Source organism: Tachysurus vachellii, chromosome 13 (genome assembly GCF_030014155.1).
Source record: "Tachysurus vachellii isolate PV-2020 chromosome 13, HZAU_Pvac_v1, whole genome shotgun sequence".
In the NCBI taxonomy this organism is placed as follows: Eukaryota; Metazoa; Chordata; class Actinopteri; order Siluriformes; family Bagridae; genus Tachysurus; species Tachysurus vachellii.
The window spans coordinates 3,623,351-3,650,000 of record NC_083472.1 but is presented as its reverse complement, the minus strand read 5'-3'; the positions used below and the strand labels follow the sequence as shown (position 1 = coordinate 3,650,000).

The 26,650-nt window shown below is 40.4% G+C and overlaps 3 protein-coding genes across 12 annotated transcripts in view; 2 read left to right on the top strand and 1 right to left on the bottom strand.

The window, feature by feature from the left end:
- The window catches only part of ppfibp2b (PPFIA binding protein 2b), a 77,972-nt gene extending 66,395 nt beyond the window's left edge, over positions 1 to 11,577 (top strand). For all 10 annotated transcript variants that reach the window (XM_060885277.1, XM_060885276.1, XM_060885275.1 and 7 more), the window contains 11 exons: positions 2 to 62; positions 1,120 to 1,267; positions 4,179 to 4,314; positions 5,385 to 5,504; positions 5,845 to 5,998; positions 8,049 to 8,160; positions 8,833 to 8,921; positions 9,016 to 9,138; positions 9,220 to 9,351; positions 9,494 to 9,682; positions 10,746 to 11,577. In XM_060885277.1, the coding sequence (XP_060741260.1) occupies positions 2 to 62; positions 1,120 to 1,267; positions 4,179 to 4,314; positions 5,385 to 5,504; positions 5,845 to 5,998; positions 8,049 to 8,160; positions 8,833 to 8,921; positions 9,016 to 9,138; positions 9,220 to 9,351; positions 9,494 to 9,682; positions 10,746 to 10,940 (1,459 nt within the window). In that variant the 3' untranslated portion in view covers positions 10,941 to 11,577. The remainder of the gene's footprint in view (position 1; positions 63 to 1,119; positions 1,268 to 4,178; positions 4,315 to 5,384; positions 5,505 to 5,844; positions 5,999 to 8,048; positions 8,161 to 8,832; positions 8,922 to 9,015; positions 9,139 to 9,219; positions 9,352 to 9,493; positions 9,683 to 10,745) is intronic.
- Positions 11,578 to 15,727: 4,150 nt separating this feature from the next.
- rep15 (RAB15 effector protein) lies at positions 15,728 to 17,349 on the top strand. Its single transcript, XM_060885279.1, has 2 exons — positions 15,728 to 16,159; positions 16,332 to 17,349. The coding sequence occupies exon 2, from the start codon at positions 16,372 to 16,374 to the stop codon at positions 17,089 to 17,091; it is 720 nt and encodes a 239-aa protein (XP_060741262.1). The 5' UTR covers positions 15,728 to 16,159; positions 16,332 to 16,371; the 3' UTR covers positions 17,092 to 17,349.
- A 2,833-nt stretch (positions 17,350 to 20,182) lies between these two features.
- On the bottom strand, positions 20,183 to 26,221 carry LOC132856334 (NADH-cytochrome b5 reductase 2). The gene is made up of 9 exons (XM_060885871.1): positions 26,152 to 26,221; positions 24,684 to 24,842; positions 23,950 to 24,022; positions 23,562 to 23,668; positions 23,273 to 23,402; positions 22,572 to 22,655; positions 22,377 to 22,462; positions 20,717 to 20,816; positions 20,183 to 20,438 (listed from the first exon to the last, which is right to left on the bottom strand). Exons 1-9 carry the CDS (start codon positions 26,158 to 26,160, stop codon positions 20,266 to 20,268), a joined length of 921 nt encoding a protein of 306 aa, XP_060741854.1. The 5' UTR covers positions 26,161 to 26,221; the 3' UTR covers positions 20,183 to 20,265.
- Positions 26,222 to 26,650: the final 429 nt, after the last annotated feature.

Genomic DNA, 26,650 nt, shown 5'->3' with positions numbered 1-26,650 from the left:
GGTCGACGCTCAGGATGTTGTCTTCCAGCCTTGAGGAGTTAAAGAGTGGATCCAAACCCAGGGTTCGTTTGGTTTTACTGCTCGTTACTAAAAACTTGCTTCAGTAGAATTTTTAGCATGATGCACCCTGATACACGTTAGATTTTATTATTATTTGCTCATTCTTACACGTGCTGCAGTAGATAAATAAGGGATAACAAATACATGTGCTCAAATACATGTAAGTCAGATCAGGAAACTTTGAGGTTTTAAAAGGTGTCACGGTTTAGAAAATTTAAGCTAGCTGAAATGACACAAGTGAAGTAACACTGAAACAAATAGAGATGTCGATATGTTTTTATGACATTTATTGATGAACAGCTGATTCATCTCACTAGAAGTGAACATTTTACTCACATACTGTAGCATCACTATCGCTCTGTAACTGGAGACTCCTTCAAGAAATTCTTAATAAACGTCTCCTCGCTAAAAAGTTCAGGAAATCAACATATACAAGTTTTAATCTGTTTAAGTAGAGCGTCCGGTATACAAGTCCCTTAGTATAATGTTACTATGGAAACCATAACATAGCAATACTGTGAAAGCGTCTTTCACCTTTAGACCAATCGGAATCGAGAATTTAACAATGCTGTACGTAGTAATAAAGTGAATCAGACCCCAGCCAGCCAATCAGAATCGAGTATATTGCTTACTGTAATATTTATGATTAATTTGATTTTGCCTATTAATATTCCCGAATTAAGTGTGTGTGTGTTTATGTGTGTATGTGTGTATGTGTGTGTGTGTGTGTGTGTGTGTGTGTGTGTGTGTGTGTGTGTGTGTGTGTGTGTGTGTGTGTGTGTGCATTTTACTCTTATTTTCTCAATATGCTTATGCAAGCATGTAATGGGGCAAGCTGTAGCACCTATTCTAGAGGTAAAACTATTAAACAAACATCAGCCTTTAGCCCTAACACACACACACACACACACACACACACAAGCACACACACAGCTAACCAAACGAACCACTCGAGACTTTTACGCAACCTAATTCGACTGTAAAGCAGATGAATAGTAAGAGAGATAGATTTGTTACAACAGTTCATTTAACCCCTTCTGCTTTCTTTACTCCAAACAGAACCGGCTCATCTCAGACAGCAGTAAGTACCAGACCCTCCCAGGGAAGTTGTCCAGACCGGAGCAAAACGGAGAGAGGGATCGGCGCTCATCTCCGCTCCAGTTGTCGCCTGACGAGAGTGAAGAGAGCGAGATCAACATCAACCTGAGTGAGTGGACGTCTAAACATCAGCTCTTTCTGCTTTATCACACATTTAATCCTGATCAAACTACAGCGAGACCCAGGAACTGGACTAAACACTGCATAGCCAGTGCTTTGTTTTCACTCAACCTTTATCTTCATCATTATTGCGATTTTTCTAAAGGATAATTATCGTATTTTCGTATTATCGTATTATCGTATAATTATCGTATACAGAAATCCCATCATTTATATACGTAAATACATAAAGAGATTAAAAGTTTCTTTTAAGGAATCCAGGCTTTTGACACGCTGCTTTCTTCCTGTTGCTTCGAATATTTGACACTAAAAAAAACGATCTAACTAACATCAAAATCTCAGAATTCCAAATTTTATATTTTTATCTTGATGCATGAAATTTGCATGATGCATGAACTAGTACATAAAGAAACGTCGGTTGTTAGAACAGAATCGTGTACAGTACATTTCATTTAATGTTTAAATCTCTTGTTTTTTTTTCCGATATAAAATGACACATTTTCAGCCTCACATACTTCTTGCTGTAATCCACCAGCTCTAATCACAACCCAGCTTCTTTTCCTCTCACTGTCCCTAACACCGTGGTGTTTCTGCATTGGCTGCTCTTCTTCTTTAATCCCGCTCTCCGTCGCTGTGGCTCCACTCCGCTGTGCCTCCGCTCTCGTCTCCTCGCTGCTGTATTTTGCTCTCTGGTGTGAAGATCGCTGCAGGAGTGCCAGCGCCCCGGCGTTAGGTACCGTACTCTCGCCTTCGCTTCCGTTTCAGTTTCAGCACAACACATTAAAGCAAGAAAAACATTCTGTAATGGCAGAACTGTAAACGTTACGAAATAAATAGGCACTGAGTGTTTCTCCGGCTCGTGAGAAGACAAGAGACGACTGTTATCAGTAACGCTTTTTGGCTTAAATAAGGCCCCGTTCACACTGCAGGTAAAAGTGGCCTAAATCTGACCAGGTCAGACTTCTTCAGGAGTAGTGTGAACACTCAAATCTAGCCCAGATCTGATTTTTTTTCAAATCAGATTCAGACCACTTCCATATCGTCGCTGTCGGGCGGAATCCTCGTATCTCCAAAACCGTTAACTCCAAAAACGCCGTACCTTATCTGCAGTACACAGGGTTTAGTCCGCGTTGCAGTGGATTGTCTTGCGCTAAATTCCTGTCCTCAGACAAGCACCAGAACTAGCGGGGGTCAAGATTTTTTTTTCTTTGAGCCCAGTGTTTTGAAGACATTTACCTCAGAAGACGTGTTGATTCGTTGCGACTCTTCTTGAGGAGAAATATGCCGCGAAGCTCTCCCACGGAGTGAGGAAGAGGTGGACAGTTGAAGTGTCCAATGGAAATTTGCGCTCAAGCTATTTTCAAGACTTTAGATTGGTTAATAACTTGTAAAAATAACAGACCCACGTGGGGACTGACCAATAGCATCAATATGTGAAAAAATATGAAATTGACCAAATTTGGACATACGAGGTTTCCGCCCGACAGCGACGATATGTGGTCCTGAATCAGACCCAAATCCCCAAATGTCCTGAATCAGACCCAAATGTGGCCGCAGTGTGAACAACCGAGGCGGATTTGATGCGACTTTTACGTCAATCTACATAAGACATTCGTCACAATTAAGTGCCGGCGAGTACACACACAAACGTGACTACGCCTTCAAAATGGATCAAATAATCAAAAGTTGCCCTCGACATCCGAAAATTTTCAAAACACTGCATCTCTGTGCTGCCATTACACAAACATTTAGAAAGAAAAGCGAACATGCTTACTTCCTCCATAACCTCGCCAACTTTAGCGCAACGGCGTGCTGCGTGTGACGTCATTGTTATTGTTCGTTTGCGCATGTGGGTCAGTTCGAAACAGCAAACAGTTCACACTGGTATCTGATATAGGCCACATTTTAAAAGGTAATGTGAACAGCCAAACAAAAAAATCAGATCTGAGCAAAATATCCGAATTGAGCGTTAAAACTTGCAGTGTGTTAATAAAAAATAAGCAAATCTATCAAATTATTAATTGATAAAACTATTACTTACCTTTATGCTTTTTACCATTAATTGTTTAGTTCAAAGACAATTTCTGTTTTTTTGCCATTAGACAAATAATGCTTTCTGAATTTCAAAAACACTCAACTCATAAGATGCCCCTCCTTCTTTCCTGTTTTAAATTTGCATACTGAACCATGATAGGTTTATTTATATTATGATGTAATAAAACAAATCTGTCACATGTTGAAACCTAATTTAGACGTCCCATTGATTTTTAGCTCCTTCCACCCTTCCTGTTGCGCTCTAACGATCGTGTTGGAAATTCGGGTCAGATGAAGTGCGAAAGTTTGCACACCTTCAAAACAAATGGGGAATAAACCAGGCGTTGCTTCATTGACACAGCAAAAAAAAAGTGCTTGTTAAAATATTAACTGAATGAATTTTATTGATAATAAAACTATTTTCTCAATTTTATAGTTTTGAACTTCTTTTCTAAACGTTATGTTATATACATTCGTGAATTCATAAAATCGTTTATGAACAAACGATCCCAAAAGGGTTCTAATGCTAAATAAACAAAATCAATAGTAACCTGGAAAAAATTACTTTAATTCGAAGCTAATAGAGGTTTAAAAGCTTCAAAATGTAAGATATAACATTACTTGTCATAATCAACACACATCGACATAGCAGCATTCTCCTAGCAGCATAAAGCAAGCATTAGCTCCAGCACTGTAACACACTGTGTTTCTCTTTATCCTCTTACACATGCCTCAGCACCACGCTGGAAGCTCGAGCTTTTCACAGCTGGTGGGTAAATTTCAGATCGTCAAGATAAGCAAACTGCAGGCTTGGTGAATTTCCAAACGGAAACGGGGATTAAAATGTGTGCCTCCTGTTTTCTCAGCAAAGTCGGAGAAGGCAGACGAGTCCACGTTGTCGGATATATCGCCCTTGTCTTCAGGCATGGACTCGGGCCAGCAGTCGCCTGTTTCTCCTGAGAACAGGAAGAATCAAAAAGGCATCAGGAAACTGTGGGGAAAGTAAGACACCCTCTGAGTTCAGACTTGTCTCCATCATTCCATTGACTTTTGTACTGAAATGTAGTAATTTTGTTCGCTCACTCACTCTCACTCATTTTCTACCGCTTATCCGAACTACCTCGGGTCACGGGGACCCTGTGCCTCTCTCAGGCGTCATCGGGCATCAAGGCAGGATACACCCTGGATGGAGTGCCAACCCATCGCAGGGCACACACACACACACTCTCATTCACTCACGCAATAACACACTTCGGACAATTTTCCAGAGATGCCAATCAACCTACCATGCATGTCTTTGGACCAGGGGAGGAAACCGGAGTACCCAGAGGAAACCCCCGAGGCACGGGGAGAACATGCAAACTCCACACACACAAGGTGGAGGCGGGAATCGAACCCCCAACCCTGGAGTTGTGAGGCGAACGTGCTAACCACTAAGTCACCGTGCCCCCGTAATATTGTTCTGTGTTGGGAAAATAATCATCTACACGGTGTCGTGATGCAGCTCGACATCAAGCAGAGTTATTTTTACCAATTCAAAGTCAGTCATTTTTCAGTAATAGCATGTCCTCCAGTGTATTTATTTTTCTTAAAGCATTTACCGATGCTAACAGTTTTCATCCATTAAAAATGACAAGTTGAACTTATTATCCGTTTAAATATAATGTCGTGGAACGTCTGGGAAAGTTATCATAAAGAGTCCTTCCTTCACTAGACTCTTTCTTTCTCTCTTAAAGTTAATAAGACAAATGCAGTTTGTTGTGTTACCAAGAAATCTGTTACACACAAACCCATCTTTTTGTGTCTGTCTGTTATTTGTAAATAAAAATAATGGGAAAATTTCACCATATCGACAAATTTGAAAAACTCCATTTACGCAGAGCATCCTTCATACTGTACGTGTTCCTGTGCAAGTCGTTACTATAGAAACGATGACGTATTTAAACGAGCGCATTAACACAAAACCGTGATTTGATCTGAACCTTCTAACCAATTAGATTCAGGATTTCCACTTTGTTGCGTTCTAAATCACACAATTATGTTATGTACGTCTGCTGCGTCTGTTACGTCAGGATCAGAAGGACGCAGTCTGGCGGTCTGCCTGCAGACGGTGTGGACGATTTCAAGAGGGGAGGAGTGCGGTCCACAGCGGGTCCTCGGCTAGCGGGCGGGGGCAACAGAGATTCAGCACGGTACGCCTGACATGCTAAAGACAGACAGTCAGGATATTAGTGGGATAATAATTAAAACACACTCAGTACACCCTGCAGCCATGGGTCATTATTCAGTTCCTAGTTTTATCAAATATACCTCCTACGTTCATCATCTGTCGCCCACTGCAGTGAATAAAGTGACGAATATGGTAAGTGAACGTGATAAATTGGTCGCTGAGTGTGTATAGAATCGTAAAATTGTGATCTACAGTATGAAAGATCACCAGAAATGCAAAGCTGCTTTAAAGTGATTTTGTAACATCACGTCGATACAAACGAATGATTACTTTTAAGAAACAAAACGCTGTTTTTCTTTCAGAGATATGAACAACACTCCCTTCTCAAAGTGGACATGTGATCAGGTGTGTGCCTGGCTGGAGGATTATGGGCTGGGACATTATGTCCCCATGGCCAGTCAGTGGGTGAGCAGTGGACAGACTCTCCTCTCGGCTTCACCGCATGACTTCGAAAAGGTACACTCTAAAAACCACATGGATGTACACACAGACAGAAAGACTATTCTAGACCTACACAGAGGCAATAAGGATATTTTATTTTAATGACATATCTGCTAGACTGAGTGGGATATAATGTCTGGAAGAATTGGTCAGAAGTGTCTGCAGGGGTTGGTGGGATTGACCAAGAGTGTGTCTAGGAATGGAAAGGATGGATCAAGAGAGTCTGCAAGAGAGGGTTGGATTGATCAAGAGCAAGTGTGTATTCGGGAGCATTCAGGATGGTCAAGAGTGTATAGGATTGGTCAAGGATATCTGGAGACGTGCCAGAATTGGTCAAACGTGTCTTCAGGGGGGTTGGTGGGATTGGCAGGCAGTGTGTGCAGGAGGGGGCCAGGATTGGTCAGGAGTGTCTGCAAATGAGGGTGGGATTAGTCAAGAGTGTCTGCATAAATGGACAGGATTGGTTGAAAATCTGCAGGTGTGAGTGGGATCGGTCAATTGTTTATGCATGAATTGGTGATATATTGGTAAAGAATGCCTGCAGCACTGGATGGAATTGACCAAGTGTGTCTAAAGGACAGGATGGTGATGTTTAAGAGTGTTTCTGTGGTGAGCAGGATTGGTCAAGTGGAGTAGGTGGGCAGGATTGGTCAAGTGGAGTGGGTGTGCAGGATTTGTCAAGTGGAGTGGGTGGGCAGGATTGGTCAAGTGGAGTAGGTGGGCAGGATTGGTCAAGTGGAGTGGGCGGGCAGGATTGGTCAAGTGGAGTAGGTGGGCAGGATTGGTCAAGTGGAGTGGGTGGGCAGGATTGGTCAAGTGGAGTGGGTGGGCAGGATTGGTCAAGTGGAGTGGGTGGGCAGGATTGGTCAAGTGGAGTGGGTGGGCAGGATTGGTCAAGTGGAGTGGGCGGGCAGGATTGCTTAAGAGTGTCTGTCAGTGAGTAAGAGTCCATAAAGTTTCCTTCCACAGTACGCAAGAGTGGGATTAAATACAGTCCCATACATAGACATAGCTGTAGTACTGAGTTGATCTCATGCTCCTTTCAGTCTAATTTGTGTCACTGTGACTCTTCCTCACAGACCAGACCGTCATCAGTTGTTCCTGCAGCTCCACATGTCATTTCAGCTCAATCTTTGTTTTCACCTGAGGGCTAATTTACACTGACGACTGTGTCAAGCACAGTTACAGTTCTCAAATCACACTTGTCATCATACCTGAAATTTGCACTAATATTCTCCTTTGGGTTTCACATACAATAACAAACAGGTCTGGATCATTTGGTTAAACAAAAATAACTAATAGATGAAACATATTTAACAGCCAGAGGATTAGTAAATATTATTCATACAGCAGTCTAGATGTAGGTGTCATAACATCATAATTAGATAATGTTTAGTCATGATGTGATATTGGATTAATATTTATTACACTATGCAGTTCATTAATACTATAATGACTGTATGGCATGTTAATTATTATGTAATATGCAAATTATGGACTACCACAGATGTTTGTGGTAAGTGTGTATATTTAACACACTATGCAATATAATATGATGATATGTTAATTATTACAGTACAATATACTGCATTATTATTATTATTATTATTATTATTATTATTATTATTATTATTATTATTATTATTGTTGTTAATATTGTTGTTATTATTATTATTATTATTATTATTATTGTTGTTGTTGTTGTTGTTGTTGGTGTTGTTGTTATTATTGTTGTTGTTAGTATTATTATTATTGTTGTTGTTGTTGTTAATATTGTTGTTGTTGTTGTTAATGTTGTTATTATTATTATTATTATTGTGGTTGTTGGTGTTGTTATTGTTATTATTATTGTTGTTGTTGTTATTATTACTATTATTTTTGTTATTATTATTATTATTATTATTATTATTATTATTATTATTATTATTATTATTATTGCATTGGCTTTCTGAAAACAACACCCTTGACACCATGCCATAGACTTTCTGAGATATCTTTAATCTTAAAATTGTAATATGGTGAAGTGTTTACATCAAACATATTAATATCTCTATTGGTTTATTAGGAGCTGGGAATGAAACATCCGCTGCACAGAAAGAAGCTACAGCTCGCCCTCCACTCCTTCACCACGCGGCAGAGTGAGAAATCCGCAGAGCTCGACTACATCTGGGTCACACGTGAGTATTCAATGATGACTGCTTTCAAATCATATATGTCTGAATTTAGGTTCAAATTCTAATCAAAGTTATATATTCAATGTTAAAAATATAATTAATACCACATTTATGAGGAAAATACACATTTATATTTATTAAAATATTGTATTTTAAAGAAAGGAGAGTTGTACCATAAAATAATACAGTAAGGTGATGTGACATACGGCTAAGTTCGGTGACCCATACTCAGAATTCGTTCTCTGCATTTAACCCATCCAAAGTGCACACACACAGCAGTGAACACACACACCGTGAACACACACCCGGAGCAGTGGGCAGCCATTTATGCTGCGGTGCCCAGGGAGCAGTTGGGGGGTTCGGTGCCTTGCTCAACGGCACCTCAGTCGTGGTATTGCCGAGACTCGAACCCACAACCTTAGGGTTAGGAGTCAAACTCTCTAACCATTAGGCCACGACTTCGTTAAAAGATGTATGAAGATGTGCTATGAAGATGTGGCATCTTCGTATGAAGATGATTAAAGAATTTATTAATCACAGGATCGAATTCAAAACCAATTCCCCAGATACCATCATTTTAAACCAATTTTGTGCTGATGAGGAATTAAAATCCCACAGTAAACTGTATGATGTCTGATGTGTCCGACTGTATGATTTGGTTGATGTATCTTGCAGGATGGCTGGACGATATCGGTTTACCTCAGTATAAAGACCAGTTCCACGAAGGCCGTGTGGACGGGAGGATGCTGCGGTACCTCACTGTGGTAAACACCTCAATATGGATCAGTCCCTTTATCGGGCTGCTCGTATTTAACTTCACACAAAGGCGTCGTTCTGATGTGGCTTTACTTTCCTCAGAACGACCTGCTGATTCTTAAAGTGACTAGCCAGCTACATCACCTAAGCATTAAATGTGCCATCCATGTGCTGTACGTGAACAAGTTCAACCCTAACTGCTTGAAGAGGAGACCGGGGGATGAGGTGAGGCAAAGCAAGCCTTTTTTTTTAAGATCAGTGTACTATAATAAAAACCTTTCTCACACCTTTCTTACTTTCTCACAGTCACAGATGCTGACGTCACCGTCAGACGTGGTGCAGTGGTCGAATCACCGTGTGATGGAGTGGCTTCGCTCAGTAGATCTAGCCGAATACGCTCCCAACCTGAGGGGTAGCGGCGTGCACGGGGGTCTCATCGTGAGTCACACTTACTGTGATTTCAAGCCAGAGCAGCAAACATGCTTACAGCCTTATGTCTTGTGCTTCCTGTCTCAACTTACACCCTTACACCGAAGCGTGTGCATGAATAATCCGCTCATTTTCTTATTTGAACCTCTAGATCCTTGAGCCGCGCTTTAACTCGGACACACTGGCGATGCTTCTGAACATCCCGCCCCAGAAGACCCTGCTGAGGAGACATCTCAACACCAACTTCAACTCTCTAGTGGGAGCTCAGTCTCAGCTGGAGAAACAGGAATACATGGAGTCTCAGAGCTACACACCTCTCTCCACTACAGCTAAAGTCCGGGTACTGCATCTGTCTCAGCTTTCACTCTGTAGTTCACTCCCAGAACTGACTGAGCTCATTGTATACAGATCATCAATCCATACTCAAATTAGCTGAACAAGGCTTTCTAGGCAGAGCTGAATTCTGCAGGAAGGTAGAAGGTAGACATTGCATCCTCCTATAAAAAAATCCTCACTATTTAAGATAAACTCAACTCAGCCTTAGGAACACCGGACTTGAAGTGCAATGAAAATGGGACAAAAGGTCTAGACCAGGGGTCGGCAAACTTAAACACTCAAAGAGCCATTTGGACCCGTTTCCCACAGAAAAAAAAAAAAACACAGGCAGCCACAAAACCCTTTGACATCTAAAATGAAGATAACAGCCGCATATGTCGGGTTTTACCTTTATGGAAAGTATAGAAAAAAACTGTAGTGTGTTCATTATGAAATCAATGAACTGCTACCGAGTAAACGAAATTTAATTTCTGTAAGCAAACAAAAATATTTTGAACAGTTTGAACTAACCTTAACAAAAAAGACGCTGCATTGAAGGTTACGTTCAAATAAAATGTTCAATGTCTAATTGAGTCCTCTACGTATTCATGACATCAAAATTTTAACTTGCCGTCTGCAGCAAAACAAAAATGCGTCTGCTTCTGTGTGTCGGATTTCGCAAGTCTGCAGTTATGACGTATATTTTGAGCGACAAACAAATTAAACACGGTTTATTTTAATGTTACAAGAGCATCATGATCTCAGAATTTAGAATTACATTTTTTAAAAAAACTAACTAACTGAAATAAAATAAATTGAAATTAAATATTTATTTTCCAAATCTACATTGAGCCGCAGCAGAGGGACGAAAGAGCCACTTGAGGCTCCGGAGCCGCGGGTTGCCGACCCCTGGTCTAGACGAATTAAAACGATCTAAACCTGCTGAGATTGGCACTGTGAACAAATCCTTGCTAGAAATATTCTGTCAAAATCGTTAGAAGCGTCGTTGTTTATTAAAGTTTTTGATGGCTGAATATTTGCGTCTATGTTTATAATCACTGTTGCTTTTCACTCTCTTTTTCCTCCAGCCAAAAAAAATCGGGTTCTCCAATTTTAGCCAGCTCCGAAAGAAGCGCCCTGACGACCCTAGCAACTACATCTGCCCCCTGGAGGCACCGAAGGTTCTGCCGCTGCTTAGCGATTCCCAGCAGCCCAACTCGGGCGTACAGGAGCGGGACCCTGAGAGGACGGAACAGGTGGGGCCGGTACTGGGCTCGAACTAAACTAACCACCCACCTCCCCCTGAGCTCACCACCAACTACCCTCCCATTCACTCATTCCCTGATCTCCTGGGCCACACCTCCTCAGTGCCATCATCTAATCCCACCATCCTCCACTCACCGACACGACGTGTTACCGAGTGACGAAGACAGACTCACTGTGAACTCTGAGCTTTCATAATTGTATGATTTACTGCGATGATCATATCACGTCACGTCATCATCTTCCATTTTAGAATTTTGTGCTGTTTGGGGAAAACAGGATTGATGACCTTGTGCAATATTTGTACATGTATTTAATATTTATAGTGAGGAATTTGAACAGGAATCAATTTTAGGGATCATTTTTATATCTTTTCCATATTCAAGGGGATATTTTTATAGACCATGGATACACCGCTTCATATTGCGAAGCACTTTTGTATATATTTATAAATGGGTAAAAAAGATGAAATCTATGAAATATAATAATCAATAAACCTAATCCATCACTCACTATATGTTACGGTTGATTTTATTTTCCCAGATAAGTCCTAATTTATAATAATGAATGAATCTCGCAATTGTACAGTACATTACAGTTTATGTCAAAGTGAATCCAGTTCATTTATAAAGTCCATAATAAAGTGCATTAGAAACACACTGACCTGCATGAATAACATTCATCCTTTTACTAATGGATCTGGCAACCCGTTTTTCACGTAGGAAAAAAGCATCATGCGCTTAAAGTTTGTTTCAAAATGGAATAAGTTTTTTTTAGAACGTCTATATTTCTAATTTCTTACAATTTGTTAATTCTCATTTTTATAAAAATTTAATTTCATTCTGTTTTAATGGGTTTTAATATTGTTTTATTTATGTTGCCTGGTTATTCCCCCTAAATGACTTTCCATTGTATTATTAGCATTATTAGCATGAAGAGAAAGTAATCAAAGAAAGTTAATTAAATTTTTTTAATAATATATTTTTCATCATGTCACACTGCATAATTTCCCTCATAGTCTAAATTAATTTCAGATTTTTGTTCTCTTCAAACATAACAGCTTGAAATTGATGTAAATCTTTCAAGCATGTAAACAGACAACGTAAACATTCGCCTGTTATCTTTTACCATCCGCAAAAAAGGAGGGTGCAAACTTTTGCACTCAACTGTGCAAACTAGAAGATGTTTTATTTTTTAATGATGCTTGCATCCAGTCCATTTATCAACCGTTGTTGTGCTTAAGTGTTAATTAGCTGCATTATTTCAAAGGTTTTCAATGTTTTCTTGGTTGGTGTTTGATGACTGGCTCGACGTTTCAGATGCAGATAACCAAAGGAGCAGTGATGCAGATTGAAGCATTATCAGAAGGCATTAACCACCTCACAGTGAGTGTTTCTCATCCTTCTGCTGTAATTATACCTCTGGCTCATTAACACCCTAATAAAGTTGTGTTTGCTGTTTTGAACATATGATTATTCAATTCATCTCCTGATAAGAAGGAGCTACAGCTTCATGTGTTTAGTTTTTGTTCTCTTCATATCAGCTCATATAAAGCCAATGAAGTAACCATGTTGTCCTGGAGGTTAAATACATGGATGTGGTAGATCAGTGGCATTGGACTACAGATCAGATGGCTGTGAGTTCAACACCCAGGTCCACCAAGCTGCCACTGCTGGGCCCCTTAGCAAGGCCCTTAACCCTCAGTTGCTCAGTTGTGTAACATAAGATAAAAATGTATGTCGCTTTGGATAACGGTGTCTGCTAAATGCCGTAAATGTGTGATCCAGAATTACAGGCTTCTGGGTTTCAGTTTTAATTATTAAAAGCCTTGAAAAATTGTAAGGGGAAAAAAGATATTTTATAGTTTAAAGACCAATGAAGAAAAATCTTAGTGTCAGGAGCTCACAGGATTAGACACAAGTACAAGAGAGATTTTTACTTAAGTAGTAGTTAAAAAAAAAAAATCCAAAAAGTCACACAAAATTCTGGGCCAAAAAAACAAAGTAAAAACAAACAGAGAACAGATCACACAAAACAAGAGGATTAGCAGCGTTGCGACAAAGATTACCGTATGCACGAGGGTTTAAATAAGTGAACTAACCACAGGGAAGGTAATATACAGAAATGTGCAGGTAATAAGGACATGTGACGGAAACAGGAACTGACAAAACAGGTAGAAACAGGAGATAAAAACAATTAAAAATTGGTGTTGTAAACAAAATAAATTAAAAATGCAGCATCACTATTAAAACAGAAAAGGAAAAGGTTGAGTTTAAAAATCTGATTTATACCATTTCTGGCAGAAAACAGACAAAACTAACAAAACGTTTTTCTGCCAATTTATTCGCTTTGACTTTGACAGAAATGCAATATACAAAATACAAAAAGATATACAAAATATTTTATAGTCTGCTTTTATTCCTTGTCCTGCAATATTCTGTGCCTGCAAAGATTGTACTGTAAGTCAGTTTAAAAAGAAGGCCGTCTGTCTAAAAGTGTTTAAATCCTCGCTAGATAACTGATTTACTGATTACAATAAACAAAAAGGGAATTTTACCTCAGGTCATGAGACAGAGACCGATGTGGATGATGCTGACGAAGTAATGATAAGTTTTAGTGTCAACTTTTATAATTTGTAGTAACGTTGTTTTTTCATGAGTAGATTAGGATGTGTTTTCTCCTTTTTCACTTTTAATATGATTTTTTAATTTTTTTTTTTTTTTTTTTTTTTTAAGAAAATATATGTAAATATTGTTTATAACATTTCTACAGTATTCCACATACATGAGCTCACAGATACCCAGAACTGGAGCTTTACTGGGACTAACATACATAATAAGAAAATAAATAAGACAAATAAGACATTTGTTAAGTCAGAAAAATCGTTTGTTTTTAGAACTACAGTATATAAAGTACAAAGGGGGGCACGGTGGCTTAGTGGTTAACACGTTCGCCTCACACCTCCAGGGTTGGGGGTTCAATTCCCACCTCCGCCTTGTGTGTGTGGAGTTTGCATGTTCTCCCCGTGCCTCGGGGGTTTCCTCCGGGTACTCCGGTTTCCTCCACCGGTCCAAAGACGTGCATGGTAGGATGATTGGCATCTCTGGAAAATTGTCCGTAGTGTGTGATTGCGTGAGTGAATGAGAGTGTGTGTGTGTGCCCTGTGATGGGTTGGCACTCCGTCCAGGGTGTATCCTGCCTTGATGCCCGATGATGCCTCCCCGTGACCTGAGGTAGTTCGGATAAGCGGTAGAAGATGAATGAATGAATAAAGTACAAAAGGTGCAAATCTGGCCACACGTATAAGATTAAAAAAAAAAAGAATTAGAATATAAATGGTGACCTGGAATCTGACCTGCAGAATGAGAATGAGATTAAAGGAATTACAGACAAACTGATCCTAAGTCATAATAATGACACTCCAGGTCTAAGAGTGGCTTTTTTGTTTTTGCGCTCTAACTCCAGCCATTGCTTCACCTCTCGCTTCCAGCACTTACTCAGCCGAGACGTCCTTCTGAGGGGAATGAGACGCAGCCACACTGCCATGGTGTGACCCGACGCCGCTCGGCTAACACCGCTACCTCCCTGACCTGCATCAGACCCCGGTTTCCTCACTGATAACCCACAGCATCCCTGACACTTGATCCAACCTTCAGCTCACACCTCACACCTCAGCCTAACAAACCACCTTCCAGAAACAGACTGAATCTGATGGCACTCGAACACCGGAGCTTGTCCAACACTCAATACACACCCACTACACCGCGCCGAGCTTCAGTCACACTGCCATCATTACTGTCATCTTTAGTAAATTGTATCAGTAGTACTTTTCTGTGTGGATGTATAATAAAATATATATATATATATATATATATATATTTATATATATAAGGTAAGCACAGAGTTCTATAGGTTTAAGGTACAGTATATTTAAATGTATATTTTCATATGCATGATGTATTTTTGGATTAGGTTTAACAATTTAAAAATAAATTATAAAAATTTAATGATAAAATAATCTTGATAAATACTTCATTGAGCTTTGAATATTTCTGGACACTCCACTAGTATATCCCATACATCATGAGTATTTTAGTGTTATTATTATTATTTTTTTAAATATTTTAATGGACTGTCACCTTATACATCTTATACACGTAGCTGTAAGTAATCTGTACTTAAATAAATGTATTGTTACATCAAAAGAATCAGCTTCCTGCACTTAAAGATGAACGATCCCAGCGCTCGTCAAACCCTGCATAAAATTGGTCTGATTCTCGTAGTCTATTAGCTTGATTTGTTATTAGCCTCTGTAGCTAACAAATAAGACAAGCTTATGGCCAACGATTGGCAAAGCAAATGTAGGTCGACTCAGACTTTGGACACAAACTACTCTCTGCTGATTAATTCCAAATGATGGAGAGAGAAGGGGGCACGGTGGCTTAGTGGTTAGCACGTTCGCCTCACACCTCCAGGGTCCGGGGTTCGATTCCCGCCTCCGCCTTGTGTGTGTGTGGAGTTTGCACGTTCTCCCCGTGCCTCGGGGGTTTCCTCTGGGTACTCCGGTTTCCTCCCACGGTCCAAAGACATGCATGGTAGGTTGATTGGCATCTCTGGAAAATTGTCCCTAGTGCGTGATTGCGTGAGTGAATGAGAGTGTGTGTGTGTGCCCTGCGATGGGTTGGCACTCCGTCCAGGGTGTATCCTGCCTTGATGCCCAATGACGCCTGAGATAGGTACAGGCTCCCCGTGACCCGAGGTAGTTCGGATAAGCGGTAGAAGATGAATGAATGAATGAATGAATGAATGAATGAATGATGGAGAAAGAAACTAATATATTACTTTTGCTTAAACTATTGATTTATGGACGATTTACTTTACGAAGACAAAACACCGTGTTCATAAACACAGTGGCACAGTAAAGTCTCTAAACATTAAAGTGCAATGTTATTGAAACAAGCCCATGTTTGTCCTTTTTGTTACAAATCCCTCTAATAATGGATGCAAATTTGTACAAACAGCTTTAAGCCAAAAAAAAAGGATAAGCCAAAAGTAAACGAGACTTTACTTACGAGTCTAACAAGAAGACTCCCACTGAGCAGATGGACGATTCTGTTTCTGGGAGGATCCCAGTTTGTTATTCTGCCTTAAACTAGTTTTTTGATAGGAATCCAGCGAGAAGAAGAAAGAGCTGGACAGCGTTTCTCTTTCCCCAAACACAAAAGAAAGACTGATCCTGGTGAGTATTTCAGCTAAAATGACTTAGCATGTTGTCAATAAGCTAAGATCTGATTGACCTTGTTATTGACTGTCACTACTTGTTTAACTAAATTAACCTCGTAGGAAAAAAATAACAATATTGTATATGATTTGTCCCAAATTTGAATCATGATCGAATCTCATTTTCATAGTGCATCAGGGAAACAACTCTTTGACCCAGGATCAACCAAGATGAACCAAACAGAGAGCCAAACCAAGAACAAACCCAGGGTATTCCAGTCCCTTTGGTCCAGCTCCAATAAACCCTCAACTGCATCATACTGCTCCCTGTTTAGCGACTGTATTCATGTAGCTACATCCAGGACCTGTGAGTATCTTCACTTCACAGACCCAGATAAGAAGTTCTGGCCAAGCGGAGCGGTCCTGCGGGAGATCTTCCTAATGAATTACATCCAGCGCAGCTTCCAGCTGAACCTTACCAATACCTTCAGCTGCACTGTGATGAATCATGGACAGAGGTTCCTTTTAGGGACCGATTGGGTCTGGGCTGTGCTGGACCCAACCAGTAAAAACCCCAGAATCCAGATTGCTGTGCAGGTCCTACACCTTGCAGAGAACACTCAGGAGGATTTTAAGGAACATTCCAGCCTAGAGATAGAACCGTTTCAAGGGACCAGAGCTGAAAGACTGGTGGAGTTCTGTGCTGGAATTGGGAGGAGCTGCTTTGCTTTGTTCCTCTTCTTTGGAAATACGAAGAATCCTGGGAACATCTGCGGACTGCTGAGTAACAACCTGCATCAGGCCCTTGGGAAGTGCGTTAGAATTGATCAGAAGTTTATTGAGGGGTTTTTCAAAGGGGCCAAGGGTTTTGTTACTGCCACTGGGATGCTGCAAGCGGTGGCTAGTAAGAAGGATAATGACCCTCTCACCATGCTTGTCAAGTTCACATAACGTTATAAGACTCATGTTCACCGTCATCAGCTGCTTTTGCTAATTACACATGCCAAAACTGAGGACCATTGGGACAGACAGACTTATATTTTCATAGTTATTTCACAATGCTTTATGATTTATTTACTTTTGGACATTAGACATATTCACACACACACACACACACACACACACACAGAGACATACACACACACCCAGACCCACACACATACTCACACACACACACACACACACACACACATACACACACACCCAGACCCACACACACATACACACACACCCAGACCCACACACACATACTCACACACAGACATACACACACACACACACACACACACAGACATACACACACACCCAGACCCACACACCTACTCACACACACACACACACACACACACACACACACACAGACATACACACACACCCAGACCCACACACCTACTCACACACACACACACACACACACACACACACACAGACATACACACACCCAGACCCACACACACATACTCACACACACACACACACACACATACTCACACACACACACAGACATACACACACAGACCCACACACACATACACACACACACACAGACACACACACACCCAGACCCACACACACATATCTCACACACACACAGACACACACATATCTCACACTCACACATACACACACACAGACACACACTCACACACACACACACACACACACACACACAGTCCAGCACCAGCTCTTTGTCCAAACTTCATTTGTAGAAACAGAATTCGAGACTGTGACTCACTGCTAATGAGTAGATTTCAGGAAGATTTCAGCCATAAATTCTCAGTGTTCAATACAATTTGCTCACAGCGAAACCAGGAACTAAGCTTCAATGACTTGTTATTAGCTTCATCTCTACAGAAGCAAACAAAACGTATAAATAAGCTTGCTTTTGACATTTTCTGTCTAAATGCATGTTTAAAGTAACTCAATAAATATTTTGCAACTAAACTGAAAATTTGAGAATGGGATGCATGTTTAAGGAATGTACTCATGGGGGCCATTGTAGATTATGGTTGTACCTCCCAGGTTGTAGGTTTGATTCCTACCTCTGGTCTGTGTGTGTGACACTGAGGATGAAGGTCTAATGAGGAGTTTTCTAGTTTCCTCCCAGTTCAAAGACGTGTTGTAGGCTGACAGACATTTTTAAACTGTCTGTTGTGTGTGTGTGTGTGTGTGAATGTGTGTATATATATATGTGTGTATGTGTGTATGTGTGTATGTGTGTGTGTGTGTGTGTGTGTGTGTGTATGTGTATGTGTATGTGTATATGTGTGTGTGTGATGGATTGACACTCAATCCAGTTCATCCCCTGCCTTCTTCCTCAAGTCCCCTAGGATAGTCTTCCTCACAGCCCTGTGTAGGATAAGATGCACAAAACATGGATGGATGTATAATTATATACATATTATAATAAAATACTCCATTACGTATGGACAATAAAGCTGAGTGAATGTTTCCATCCAGAACTGGATTAATGTTCTACCACAGCATGTCCTGATACGGATTATTCCACTTCTATCTCTGCCAACAATTATTCATTAAAATTAAAAAATTATTTATGAACATCATTATCAAGTAGTGATGGGAGGTTCGGGAACATAAAACGTACATAAAATCTTGTTACAGAATAAAAAAGACCAGATATTGAGAAGCTTCATGTAAGGGTTTATGTTGGCTGTAGCTTCCTAGATGTCGGATGTCGGATGGCGTCATGGGGCATCAAGGCAGGATACACCCTGGACGGAGTGCCAACCCATCGCAGGGCACACACACACACACACTCTCATTCACTCACGCAATCAGACACTACGGACAATTTTCCAGAGATGCCAATCAACCTACCATGCATGTCTTTGGACCGGGGGAGGAAACCGGAGTACCCGGAGGAAACCCCCGAGGCACGGGGAGAACATGCAAACTCCACACACACAAGGCGGAGGCGGGAATCGAACCCCCAACCCTGGAGGTGTGAGGCGAACGTGCTAACCACTAAGCCACCATGTCCCCCATTTTTTACATCTTGTTGTTTTATTTAGTTTTTAAAAAATTGTGTTGTTTATTAACAGTCGACGCCAAACCTTGTTATTGTGTGCATTTCTGTCCTTGCTCCTGTGTTTTATGATTTTTTTTTTTCATTTGCCTATTTTTTATTTAGTATTGTTGTTTGCTTATAGCCTAACCTGTGCCTGTACCTGACCTTTAATTTTGCCTAACGCTTTTGGATCTGTCTGCCTTCAAAACTGATTTAACTGCAGATACATCCCAGGGCCACCAAGCTGGGCCCCTGAGCAAGGCTCTTAACCCTCAATTGCTCGGATGTATAAATGATATAAATGTAAGTCGAACATCATTATCAAGTAGTGATGGGAGGTTCGGTTCTTTTCCGCGAACCGGTTCTTTCGGACAGTTCGTTTTAATGAACCAGTTCAATAATCCAGTTCACCAGTTCTTTTACGTCCTGACGTAATGACGTAAATTCCTTCATCCCGCCGCTGCCGGCAGATATTAATACAATCAATTTAACACATTTGAGAAGTTCTTTGTAATCATAACTTTAGTTGAATACGTTTCTTACATTTAAGTTTTGCAACTAAAACACCCAGTACAGGCATTGATGTGCAAACGTGTGTGTTTTACGTGTCTTAACTGGTTCATCCAGTTCACTAAAAAGAACCGGTTCAAAAGAACGATTCGTTCACGAACTGGCCATCACTATTATCAAGCTCATGGTATCACGTGCGTTATAGCAGCTATAACATATAGCATTGTAGCATGCTGAAACTGGAGACTCCTTCCTTTCATGTTACTTGTAAAAAATAAACACCCACAGAAAACTTTGCTATATCATAAAATGTTGTATCTCCCACAGAAGTCCACCTGAATTAATCATTAATATAGAAATTATAATATATCAGAACAAATCTATTAATGTATACATATGTTTTGTAGCTGCACCACTAACAGAGTTGCTGTTATATAAAGTTAATATAAAATAAAAACAGATTTTTTTTATTGATTTATTTTTGTATGTACAATACAGATATTCTTGAATATTATATCCAACACAGTGGCTTTATTGATGTAATAAAATTTATTTTACAAACGCATCTGATGACGTTAGCGTGGGTGTTAGTATGTGAAGGTGTTTTGTGGGCCGTAGCCGAGTTTGGTGAGATTTGGGAGGCACGCGTTCTGGATCATCGGGGGCGGGCCACACATCACGATCAGCACATCATTGGATGGAGGAGGAAGGTGAGCTTTCAGCATTGATGTGTCCACAAATCCTGTGCTGTACTTCCAACCTGGGGCATCAACAGAAACAATAACACTGAGATATACAAGGTTCTTTTGGTTGGGTGTCCACAAAATGTGGATACATACAGTATATATATAAGATAAAATAAGATAAGATAAGGGGGGCACGGTGGCTTAGTGGTTAGCATGTTCGCCTCACACCTCCAGCGTTGGGGGTTCGATTCCCGCCTCCGCTTTGTGTGTGTGGAGTTTGCATGTTCTCCCCGTGCCTCTGGGGTTTCCTCCAGGTAGCTATAGATTATGTTGGTGATGCTTGTGTTTTTACCTTGTGGAGGTCGATCTAGCGTGTACCACAGGTGGACTTTATCAGGGTGAGTCTTCCCGAATTCTTCCAGTTCCTTCCTTAACAGGATGTCCTTCTCTGTCTGTGAACAGTAGTTACAGTGTTGGCAAATATAAAACGTACATAAAATCTTGTTACAGAATAAAAAAGACCAGATATTGAGAAGCTTCATGTAAGGGTTTATGTTGGCTGTAGCTTCCTAGATGTCGGATGGCGTCATGGGGAATCAAGGCAGGATACACCCTGGACGGAGTGCCAACCCATCGCAGGGCACACACACACTCTCTCATTCACTCACGCAATCAGACACTACGGACAATTTTCCAGAGATGCCAATCAACCTAACATGCATGTCTTTGGACCGGGGGAGGAAACCGGAGTACCCGGAGGAAACCCCCGAGGCACGGGGAGAACATGCAAACTCCACACACACAAGGTGGAGGCGGGAATTGAACCCTGAACCCAGGAGGTGTGAGGCGAACATGCTAACCACTAAGCCACCGTGCCCCCCATTTTTTACATCTTGTTGTTTTATTTAGTTTTTAAAAAATTGTGTTGTTTATTAACAGTCGACGCCAAACCTTGTTATTGTGTGCATTTCTGTCCTTGCTCCTGTGTTTTATGATTTTTTTTTTTCATTTGCCTATTTTTTATTTAGTATTGTTGTTTGCTTATAGCCTAACCTGTGCCTGTACCTGACCTTTAATTTTGCCTCACGCTTTTGGATCTGTCTGCCTTCAAAACTGATTTAACTGCAGATACATCCCAGGGCCACCAAGCTGGGCCCCTGAGCAAGGCTCTAAACCCTCGATTGCTCGGATGTATAAATGATATAAATGTAAGTCGCTCTGGAGGCGTCCTCTGATCCTTCTCTTACCTGACATGGTACAGTACATAATATCACAGCAAATAATACAATGTGGATGGCTAAATTTGTAATTGTTATTTATTCCTTATTAGCACATTTCTAATGGGTTTATCCTAAATGTATATAAACCACAGTTAAAATGAAGTGACACACTAAAATCATGGTATTAAAATGTGTCGGCACTTGAGTGTTGCTCAGTAACACCGTAATAAATTATTGCGGTTTTCATATGGGTTAAAATGAGCATTTTATAAATCATTAATATGAATCTGTAGGTATGACCTGGTCCATCATTACAGATGAGGTAAATATGCATCACTCAGCACAGTTAGCTGGCTAGTTTGTTGTTAACATATTGATAACATATTGTTAACATATAGCATATTGATATTACCTCTGGATATCCTTACATCTGGAATATTCTTCTTGGGGATATTCCAGAAATAAGGAAAGCATGGTTTTGCACTAGAAGGTAATTAACGGCTCAAGGGCTGTGGTGGCTAAAGTGGTTAAGGCTTTGGGTTGTTGATCGGAGGATTGGGGTTCAAGGCCCAGCACTGCCAAGCCGCTACTGTTGGGACCTTGAGCAAGCTCCTTAACCCTCCCTGCGTCAGGGCCACTGTATCATAGCTGCCCTTGTGCTCTGACCCTAACATCCTCAGTTGGGATATGCGAAGAAAGTACTGTGCTGTACTGTATATGTGACGATAATAAAGACTTCCAAGCCATCCAGCGCAGCAGTGCTAAATAAAAAAAAATTCAATTGTGACTTACCTGGTTGGCGAAAATAAGTGTGCACTTGGTATCGTCTGTAGGATCCGCTGTGATAGCGTGGATAAGCTGCAGCATTGGCGTGACACCTGTAGATACATGACCAACAACATCAGATACAGTATAACCTGAGCCTGTATGCACTTATACCCTGTTTCAAGAGATATATATGTACAAGTGTATGTTATTCTTGTTGACCTGTGCCACCAGCGATCATTCCCACATGTTTAAACTTCCTCAGCTTAGCATCAGACTTTTTATCAGCTCGTATAGCAAAGCGACCTTAAACAGAAATAATATATCACTGAGAATTCAGTTCACACTCAGAATAAACTCTTGTTGCAATATTTTGTAGAAGACTGAAACACTTCTGCCCTCTGTTGGTTATAAATTGAGGGTAGCAGTTAAACTTATTCTCACTCTCTCTCTCTCATTTTCTACCGCTTATCCGAACTACCTCGGGTCACGGGGAGCCTGTGCCTATCTCAGGCGTCATCAGGCATCAAGGCAGGATACACCCTGGGCGGAGTGCCAACCCATCACAGGGCACACACACACACACACTCTCATTCACTCACACAATCACACACTAAGGACAATTATCCAGAGATGCCAATCAACCATGCATGTCTTTGGACCGGGGGAGGAAACCGGAGTACCCGGAGGAAACCCCCGAGGCACGGGGAGAACATGCAAACTCCACACACACAAGGTGGAGGCGGGAATCGAACCCCCAACCCTGGAGGTGTGAGGCGAACGTGCTAACCACTAAGCCATTGTGCCCCCTAAACTTATTCTCATTTCAGTTAATTGAACTTTGCTGTTATTATTATTATTATTATTATTATTATTATTAGTTTCATTCTTCTAGCACTGTATTAATCTTCGCTCTTCCTTACCCTTGCCGTTGTAAACCAGAAGGCCGTTTGGTCCTCGGAAGTCGATGGTGTCTCCGATCTTCATATCATTCAGGTATTGAGACATTTTGCCCCCATCAGGGTAGTTTGGGTGTGTGTTTTTGTAATATACCTAATTTTTAAAAACAAAAAGTGTAAATCACGTCTCTATAAGGAAGACAAGGGTGTGACAAATAATTTGAACGCCATTTCATATAAAGTTCAATATAAATCTAAAGAGTTATTGTCAATTTCGTAGTGAAATCGACAATACATTAAATTTACTTCCTACCTTTATGACCAGATCAACGTGTCCCTGGTCCTCATCACTGGAGACAGGAGTGTAAGCTCTGATCACCAGATTCCCATTGATTTTGGCAGACAGGTACACATGCTGACCTTTTAGGGTGAAAACAAAAGAATCGATATTAATATAGCTCCCTTTATCACCAAGGACACAAAGAAAACATTTCCTAAAGCTAAATAACAACAGCTTCATTTCTAATCTCTCAAACGTAAACTAGCATGCTAATAACCATACAAGCTAGCTGGATGTTAACTGTGATGCCACTGAAGCTTAAAAGCTTCTACAAATGAAATAAACAAATTAAAATAAAGTACAGACAGTAAAAAGTTCAATCAGAGTTAGATACTGTTGAGAAAAGTGTGAGAGTTCGTACCAACTGGAAGCCCGAGCACATGAAGAGATGACGGGAGACCGAAGCGAAACCTTTTCGTGTCATGTGTTATGTCCTGTCACGATCAAACCAAACAAAAAAAGACAAGCTATTTTTAACTAAATACTGAATCAGTCGAGTGACAATAAAGCTTTATTCATAAAATAATTAAATGTAATCAGATATGATGGTAAGAATGAGACCTGATTCCAGCATTCAGCTAGCTTGTAGAGTTATATAGGTATTAGCATGCTAGCTAATGTTTGAGAGATTGTTAGCTTTAGCTAACATTTTACTGTGCTAATTGTTTATGAGGTGATAGCGGTAAATGTTTATCATTGCTAACAACAACAACAAAAAATAAGAGTTTCTGCTTTGTAAGTTTAAACTGAGCGAAGAAAGAGAAGAAATGCTACGATCGTTTATTACGCGTTCATTTCTATAAAGATCATAACGTATGTATGCATGCGAGAAAAGTTCAACTCTGAAATAAAGACTGTCTAGAAATCAATTTAATAGTATTATAATTGTTTTACCCTGCTATGATAAGATTAATTGGGTTCATTTGATATCATTCAGCATCATCAGATTATACCGTTCCAGTTACCTTGACTTTATTTACTCTAGTAGATGTTTAATAAAGTCATTTATTTATGCCATACTGTGTATTTAATAGCAGTAGTATGATCATTTTAGACTTTTCAGTTAGTGTTTATTCCATTTTCTTCACGACTCACCTCCTTCTCTATGAGGGGCAGCGGATATTTAACACTGGGATCCTGTAGTGTTTTAGGGAACTTGCTCACTTTTTTTCTACTTTCAGAGTTTCCTGATTTCAGGAAGAAGAAGAGAACGGTGACTAACACTGCGGCGAGACCAATCAGCACAGGACACGTCTATAAAATATAATTCAATGAAAATTTTATTTGTATAGCATTTTAAACAATTAATATTTTCACAAATCACATTGTCACTTTACAGCACATGAATTGTTTATGTGCATTTATTTAAATTTATCCCTAATGATTTCTCAGCTTCCGGGTACTCCGGTTTCCTCCCCCGGTCCAAAGACATGCATGGTAGGTTGATTGGCATCTCTGGAAAATTGTCCGTAGTGTGTGATTGCGTGAGTGAATGAGAGTGTGTGTGTGTGTGTGTGCCCTGTGATGGGTTGGCACTCCGTCCAGGGTGTATCCTGCCTTGATGCCCGATGACGCCTGAGGTAGGCACAGGCTCCCCGTGACCCGAGGTAGTTCGGATAAGCGGTAGAAGATGAGTGAGTGAGTGAGGGTTTCTCAGCTTGAGGTGACTGTGGCAAGGAAAAACTCCCTTAGGAACCAGACTCTAAAGGGAACCTCATCCTCATTTGAGTGACACCAGAGAGTGCGATTATAACTTATTATAAACACTGGAGAGAGATTTGTAACACATTTTAATACCATGGTCCTATCTGGACCGTATTTATATCAAATGATCCATCAATTAATATTGAACAATGTAGATAGATAGATAGATAGATAGATAGATAGATAGATAGATAGATAGATAGATAGATAGATAGATAGATAGATAGATAGATAGAATTTTTTTTTTAATAATTCTTATTTTAGTTTCTTGAATTACTTTGTGCATGTGTGTATTCTTAAGTGTACGTGCAATGTCAAACGCACTGTGAAGCACTTTGGTCAGCCATGTGGCTGTTTGTAAATGTGCTATACAAATAAAGTTGAACTTGAACTTGAACTTGTCCATAGTGTGTGATTGTGTGAGTGAATGAGAGTGTGTGTGTGTGCCCTGCGACGGGTTGGCACTCCGTCCAGGGTGTATCCTGCCTTGATGCCCGATGACGCCTGAGATAGGCACAGGCTCCCCGTGACCCGAGGTAGTTCGGATAAGCGGTAGAAGATGAATGAATGAATGAATGAATGAAACTGAATGAACTGTAATTAATTGTGTCTACACTCACCTGTAGAGTAGCAGATTGCTGAATATAAAATGTGTACTTAATACAACCGTTATAGGAATATCAGAATATACAGAATGTGATTTCTTAGCAAGAGATTTAAACATCTGTAAATCCTAGAGCATTTATTTCTGAATAACACTGTGTTCATATCTGCAGTAGTCTGTTAGTGTCTTAGTGTTACTTAGTGTTAGTCACTGAGACAATTGAGAAGAATGTTATAAGGAAAGTTATAGTCTTACCAGCTCCATGTTCTCGTGTCTGATCTGTACGCTTGTGCGTTTAGCTTCTACTTCGTGCCTCACCTCGACTCTGACCTTTGCACTGAGCCATTTCAAAAATCAGAGTAAAGGTAAGCCGTCACGCTCTATCCAATCACGACACGGCATTCGTGGTGCTTTCATGATTTGGCCAGTGGTAGCTGATTATTTGAGTGAACCGAGCTGTGAATGGGAATGATGTACGATCACACCACGGCCTCGTGAGAGAAGATGGTCAACACTCGTGTTTAGATCTCAGGAAAGTAAGTTTTGTATCTGAATGTGTGGAATACAGCAGTCCTGAATGATCTTATTTAATGTTTCAGTATTCGGCCTGCGATTATTCGTTTCTATATTCTTGATTAGTTTCAGGTTTATTGTCATGTGCGTAACACTGCACGCTTTCACACTGCACTCAAACCCGGGTTATCGTCGTTCTGAAGCCCGCTTTTAACCCTGGGTAGAGGAAGCGTTTTCTTAG